Genomic DNA, 7500 nt, shown 5'->3' with positions numbered 1-7500 from the left:
GCAAGTCCTCAAAGCATATACTAAAGCATATACACCACCACGGACAATACTCCTGCATGACCTTGACATTCAACACACAAACTGTCTGTACCAGCATAATATGGCCCAATCAGGCACTGGACACGCTGTGTAAATCTTACGCTCTCCTCTCTTATCATGATGATGCTCTAGATGGTTAAACAATAATTGCAATTGCAGTTTTCAATGTATTATCTCTCTGAACTGAACTGAATGTATTAGTACCTGTGTATGATGCTTTATTGTTAAAAATAGCTATGGTAATGGTAATGATAGTTATTGTCATCACTATCTGGAATATAGTATTACTGTTATCTTAACATCATCATAATTCATTATCATCATCCATCATCACCATCACACATCTTCCATCATTATTGTACCTTTACTGATAGTTAATGTTTTGAAAATCCAGTGTCAATAATGATATAAATAGTATTTGCTCCTGTCTTATTATTCTTGCTACTAATCATAGTTACTATCAAAGTGAAATATTATTCTTGATATTGTCAGTGCTGCTATTGATGACAATTAGTGATTCAATAACACTGCCGTTGATAGAGTTGCCAATAGTATTTATGATTTGGGTATTATATATATAACATGTTATTAGCCTCCTGATTTTTGTTCTCATATCATCTCGTATCTCACACAAATGACAAGGGTTTCACTGTCTCCTAAGACGGTTTTTAACAGTGTTATTATTGTCTCCCAATTTTCCATTTGTTTTGCATGCCTCTTTTCGGTTCGCCCCCCTCCCCTCTTTTCCTTATTGCTCTCCTTCCGTCCCCTTACTTCTTCAGTATTTCTCATCCTAATCCATTTTCCCCTCTTTTTTTCCTCTTTACTAATTCTTCCCTTTCGCCCTGTTTGGTATATCCTTCGGTGTTTCCCCATCGTATTCTCTTTTTTCCTATCGGCCGTTACTCCATTCCCTGTCCTTTCATCTTTCTCCTCATCCTCCTCTTCCATCCTGTGTCCTCTTTCCTCTTCCTTCTCCACCAGTCTCTGCCCTTTCCTCCCCTTCTTCCATTCCCTATCCTCCTTTCCTCTTCCTTCTCTCTTATCCCTTGTTCTTCCCTCCCCTGTTCTTCTTTCATCCTCCTCCTCATCATCATCATCATCATCATCATCATCATCATCATCATCATCATCATCATCATCATCATCATCATCATCATCATCATCATCATCATCATCATCATCATCATCATCATCAATCATCATTTTCCCATGTTCCCATGTTCCCTCTAACCTCCCCTTTCTCCATTCTCTGTTTCTCCATCCCTCATCTTGCTACTCCATCATCCACTGTTTTCATTCCCTTTTCTTTTCCTCCATTCCCGATTTTCCTTCCCTCCTCCACTTCATCCATCCGCTTTCCATTTTTCTGTCCCCTGCTCTTCTCTCCAGTCCTTACTCCGCCTTCCTCTCTTTTCATTCCTCCTTTTCCCACCCATCCCTCTTCCTTTTTTCCGCCTTTTCCCCCTTCCACCTTTATCTTCATATCCCTTCCATTCTTAAATTATACTCACTCACTCCATGCTTCCCTCAATTCCTCGTCTTCCTCCATCCTCCTCCTCCTCCTCCTCCTCCTCCTCTATCCTCCTCCTCTATCCTCCTCCTCCTCCATCATCCTCTATCCTCCTCCTCCTCCATCATCCTCTTCCTCCTCCTCCTCCATCATCCTCTTCCTCCTCCTCCTCCATCATCCTCTTCCTCCTCCTCCTCCATCATCCTCTTCCTCCTCCTCCTCCATCATCCTCTTCCTCCTCCTCCTCCATCATCCTCTTCCTCCTCCTCCTCCATCATCCTCTTTCTCCTCCTCCTCCATCATCCTCTTTCTCCTCCTACTCCATCATCCTCTTTCTCCTCCTCCTCCATCATCCTCTTCCTCCTCTTCCTCCTCCTCAATCCTCTTCCTCCTCCTCAATCCTCCCCATCTTCCTCAATTTCCTTATTTAGCTTGACGTGACTGTTGAACTCCCACTTCATACAACTTTCTCATTATTATGGACATATAACTTTCATGAATTATTAAATACAGTATACATACATTTTTATATACAAATTTACATAATTAAAAATACATAATGATATTTAACGTTTATACATTATTATATACAACTCTTATATATACAGCATGCAACATTCCGGATGTTGTTTTCTTTCAATTGGTCACATCCAATCCACATCCAGTCTGGTCATATCCAGTCCACATCTAGTCTGGTCATATCCAGTCCATACCCAGTACGCTTGAACGTGTTTGAAAGAATATATTGTTGGTTTTATCCTGGAAGACAAAGCGGAAGAAAAAAGACGTTTTAGAGGTGAACAAGAATGGCGTGCCATAAGGTTTATCCGGTACACGAAATATCAATTGACATCTCAAAGGATTTGTTCTGTTTTATCCTCCTAGGATCCGTAACCTTGAATTAGACTCAAAAGCATTGCTTAATTAATGTATTCGATTAACCCTGTCAATAAACCTTGCCAATACTACGTCTAAGGACATATTCTGAGGCCTACCTATGTCGCATTTACGTAATATATTTCTAGAACCAGGAAACGAGGCCTTATGTTGGTTTTAGAAATAAGGTCAAGGTGCAATTGACGCACTCGATTGCCAGGAACTTCTTTCGAAGAATTTGGCTTCGTAATCGTCCCCTTTGCCTTTAGGAAAGATCGCATATTTGATCTTGCGACTGCCTATGTTTGTCCGTTTTTTCGTGTTTTTTTTTGTTGTTATTGGTGTAAGCAGTATGGTAGTATCAGTAGTAACCGTAGAAGCAGCAGCAGCAGCATCCCGAGGTCAGCATCACCGCATTCGATACTACTGATGCTTAAGCCACAAAAGACCTTTTTTGTAGAATTCCTATTGCTGGTGTTCAATATGTATCGTTTTTTTTCACCGCTATTCAGGACAAATAACAATGTGTGTCATTATTTTATCCGTGCCAACACTCCTCCCTCGCGTGTCCCCCAGGCACTTTGCTGGGCCGCAGATCCGCTTCAAACCAGTATGCGAGTGCCAGCTCAGAGCCCATGAAACTCGGTCTGGCACGATCCGGCTCAGTGTTCCCAGGTCGTTGAACGGTCTATTTCATCGTCGTTATGGCCATATTCAGTCAGCTGAGTCGTATGCTTGGTGGCTAGATTGGTTGAAGACGCAAATATTGTTCGCGTGTAGGTTGAAAGTCTTATCTCGGGGAAGCTTGCACTAAAGATATGCGATAGCGGCAAAAATGATGGTCCTATGCTCATTATTGTAGTAATTGAGATTGATATGTATATTTGCATATAGGAAAGATAACAACAAATAGTCAAATTGATTCTTAAAGCTCAGATATTATTCGAAAAGATTTTTTTAAAATCCTTTTCAGTATTGCACTCCCGAGATACCAGGTTGGCTTGTCCTGCATGTTGTTAGTACATAATTGCAACATCGCGGAGAGAGAGACCAGTGCAATGAAGACCACTGACGTCAACATGATTTCCGCGAATGGGGAAAAGTAGGAAGATTTATTCCCGAGCGATATTTACGCCAGGCCGTCGTCCCTCTTGCAGCCATCCATCAACTAACAAATTCGCCGCTCGCTGGTTCAGTTTTGTTGCATTTCCCTTTGATTGCTTATCTTGGAAGTGACACATTTCTCCGCTTTTCCCGTTTTTTCTTGTTTGCCTTCCTCAGAATTTTTATCTATGATAACCGGTAGACGTGATTATTTATGTGTAACAGGGAACCAAAAATGACCATCTGTTATCTAAGAGGACCGTTTTTTTCCATTATTTTTATTGATTGAATGATATGATATTTATCCACTTTTTTTGGAAATGCCTGCAACCCTCAACGACGTACTTCTGACTAGTTCCTTATTGGATGATACATCGCCTGGGAGGTCCATAAGCTCCATCTTGTTAGAATATACGTATCATTTTCCGGTTAATTACCTTCCACCTCTTTTTATGTAGCCTTGGAACTCTCATGCAGAACATGCGATTAGGATGGATCGATGACGGATTACTCCGCATCTGATGCCCTGAGGCGGACGGGAATGAGAGAGAAAAAAACTTTTTTTTATATCTATATCTAGCTGACGCCAGGAGCCCCGTGCCATGGCGACCTTCAGTGGACACCATATGTCTAAAAATACTACTACACTGTCTGTAGGCTGTTGTGGACATCTCAGCCGTATTACGTAGTATTCTATTTCTATCATTGTCTAAAGTTAACTGAGGTTATTTAATCTAACATTGATAGAAAGTCAGTTTGAATTACTGCGTAAAAGGTGGGATACTCTTGGGGAGTAAATTTTCCCGAAGATACGTTTGAATGCGTTTGAATGTCATGTGTGTTGTAACGCTGGGCGCCGAGCCATCTCAAGGGAGGCTGGATGAAGTCATGGTGTATAGGGAGAGAGAGAGAGAGAGAGAGAGAGAGAGAGAGAGAGAGAGAGAGAGAGAGAGAGAGAGAGAGAGAGACAGAGACACAGAGACAGAGAAAGGGGGGGGGGGGGTCTATACCACTCGATTAACCTTCTGTAAAAATTCATCCGCGTCTGTAGTAGACAAGGCCGCATAGCAAGGGTACCTTTATCTCTGTCTAGTGAGGAAAGCGGTTTTAAGCCAATTGAATGCTCTTGGCCATTTTTTGTACCCTCAGGCTTTTCGCAAAGATTCAAACGAATTCGTGGACGCCCTTGATCTTGCCAAGTTTGCATTGAGTTAAAGATGTAATTCTGCCGACTAGATTCTTGCAGTTAAGCTTAAACTCGATGCCACGTGATGGAATGGTCACGAGACTTGTGATAAGACAAAGTGAAAGAACTCGCTGTTTACTTTGACACAGCGTAGTCTGGAGAAGAGCTGTGCTTTCTGAACCTTGAATAAAGGATACTCTAGGGTCGCGAGTATTAAATGTATAGGGGTCATCGGGTATGACTTCCAAGCATTTCGAACTTGGTCCTCGCCATATTTTTCTGAGGCAGATATTTCAAATCGCCAATTTAATCGTATGGGGAATGTTTAATGTAAGGTCGTGCCAATAAAGAACACTGTGGTCCAAGGGGTTGGGTGAGTCGCAATTTCTCGACCTGCAGGTTTTATACAAACTTTCAGTATGAACATTTCAGTATTTCCTGGACGTACGATTTGCGAATGAGCTGTGAGAGATTGTTGATGGAATTGCGAAACGGATATGTGTATATGGTCTAAACATGCAAATTTCACATTTTGCTTTTGTAACAACTCATTTCCCTTAGAAAGGTATATTATGGTGAAAGTCAATGACTGTGAGCAAATTAGTATTTAGACTCCGCTGATTACACACGCTGCATCAGTAATTATTTGTCTGAATTTTATTTAGCACTTTTATCATCCAAACATCCATTCACCCAAAATTTGAGATTTAGTTTGTACTTATTTATGGTCCCATCTGAATGTTAATACATATGTTGGACCCAAGATTATCGCAAGCGCGGGAAATTCACCGATAGAGCGAAGGTAAGAGTACCAGCAAGGCGAGAGGTAAAGTTGACACAAAGGTTTTCGAAAAGTCTTTTTATTTAATACCCGAAATATAAGAGCGGGTAGTAGTATTTGAGCAATGACACATAGGGTGGCATTAGCGTTAGGCCTTGGACAGCGAAACTGTTTTGACTTTATTTTTGATGAACGAAAGGCGAAGATAATAGACGTGCCTGCACCTGTCCTCAAAGTGTGGCCTCCCATTGGTTGCCTCGATGAGTCCATCCGGAGACGCTCGCCTATTGGCTCGCCAAACATCACGTGTATGGTTGAGGTTGTTGGGGAGAGTGTGATGACGATGTTGATAGAGATGCTTATGACTATTATTTTTATGACTATTTTTTATTTTTATTTTTATTTCTTATATTATTATTATTGTTTCATGATTATCAATATTATCACCACTATTATTATCATTATTATTAATGCTGTCTTTATTATTTTAGTGATATTGTTAGTATTGTATTATTTGACATTATTATTATTATTGACTTCCTTAGAATATAAAATCTTTATCATCCATCTAAACTGCTGTCCGCTAAAAATGGATTTGATGTATATAATTGGCAGTTCTATTATAATATCCTTATCTCTGTTCTATATTTATCGACCGCAAATGACCTTGAGAAGTACAAGTACAACCTAGACAGAAAAATTGTTTTTTTAGTTTGCCGATAACAGAGAAATGATAACTCGAGGACACCTCTCCAGCGGTGCTTGTGTTTTCCCATTCTATGTCGTCATTACGCACTGTTATTTTTTGCTATTAACTTTGTAGGCTAAGAGACAACCACACTAATACCAGAATATAACATTAGGTATTGCAATGAGCATTGACATTATTGATGTGTAAGAAACCCCATTTTTTAAAGAATCCGATGCGTCGGTCGGGATACGAATCTCGTGCATTTTCCTTTTTTTTTCTTTCATTTGACGTAAAGAACAGCATGTAGGATGACGATCTGTGATTGTTTAATCGTGCATACTAATCGATGCGTTTTCCTTCCCCTGCAGTCCCCTATCGTGAAGTCCTTCGTGGCAGGATCCTTCTCTGGGACCTGCTCCACCATCCTCTTCCAGCCCCTGGACTTGGTCAAGACCCGACTCCAGACCACCATCGCCATTCCGTGAGTATATTTGAGACTTGGGGGGAGGAGGAGGAGGAAGAAAAGATGAAAGAGAGAGAGGAGAGGAGAGAGAGGAGAGGGGAGGAGAGGAGAGGGGAATGAGAGAGAGAGGGGATAGGAGGAGAGGGGAAGAGGGAGAGAGAGAGGGAGATAAGTAGAGAGAGAGAGATAGAGATAGAGATAGAGATAGAGATAGAGAGGAGAGGGGAAGAGAGAGAGAGAAAAAGAGGGGAGAAGGGAGATAGGAGAAGAGAGGAGAGAGGGAGAGAAGAGAAAAAGAGAAGAGAAGAGAAAGAGAGAAGAGAAAGAGAGAAGAGGAGAGAGAGAGAGAGGAGAGGGGAAGAGATAGAGAGGAGAGGGGAAGAGATAGAGAGGAGAGGGGAAGAGATAGAGAGGAGAGGGGAAGAGATAGAGAGGAGAGGGGAAGAGATAGAGAGAGAGAAGAGAGCGGGAGAGGGAGAAGAGAGCGGGAGAGGGAGAGAGAGCGGGAGAGGGAGAGAGAGCGGGAGAGGGAGAGAGAGCGGGAGAGAGAGAAAGAGAGAGAGAGAGAGAGAGAGAGAGAGAGAGGGGAGAGGAGAGAGAAAGGAAAGAGAGAGAGAGAGAGGGGAGAGAGAGAGAGAGAGAGAGAGAGAGAGAGAGAGAGAGGGAGAGAGAGAGAGGAGAGAGAGGAGAGAGAGAGAGAGAGGAGAGAGAGAGAGAGAGAGAGAGAAGAGAGAGGAGAGAAAGAGAGAGAGAGAGAAGGGAGAGAGAAGAGGGAAAGAGAAAGAGAAGAAGAGAGAGAAAAAAAGGAGAAGAGAGAAAGAGGAAGGAGAAAGGAGGGAGAAAAGAG

At 41.9% G+C, this 7500-nt stretch overlaps 1 protein-coding gene across 1 annotated transcript in view; it reads left to right on the top strand.

Annotated features, from left to right (window-relative positions):
* The window catches only part of LOC122251218 (mitochondrial glycine transporter A), a 23318-nt gene that overhangs the window by 1417 nt on the left and 14401 nt on the right, over nt 1-7500 (top strand). The window contains exon 2 of the mRNA XM_086553583.1: nt 6559-6671. Coding sequence (XP_086409709.1) covers nt 6559-6671 — 113 coding nt within the window. The remainder of the gene's footprint in view (nt 1-6558; nt 6672-7500) is intronic.

Source organism: Penaeus japonicus, unplaced genomic scaffold (assembly GCF_977035675.1).
Source record: "Penaeus japonicus unplaced genomic scaffold, GWHDUDI00000001_assembly GWHDUDI00000028, whole genome shotgun sequence".
Classification (NCBI taxonomy): domain Eukaryota; kingdom Metazoa; phylum Arthropoda; class Malacostraca; order Decapoda; family Penaeidae; genus Penaeus; species Penaeus japonicus.
Note: the sequence above shows the minus strand (reverse complement) of the source record. Positions and strands in the feature narration are given on the sequence as shown.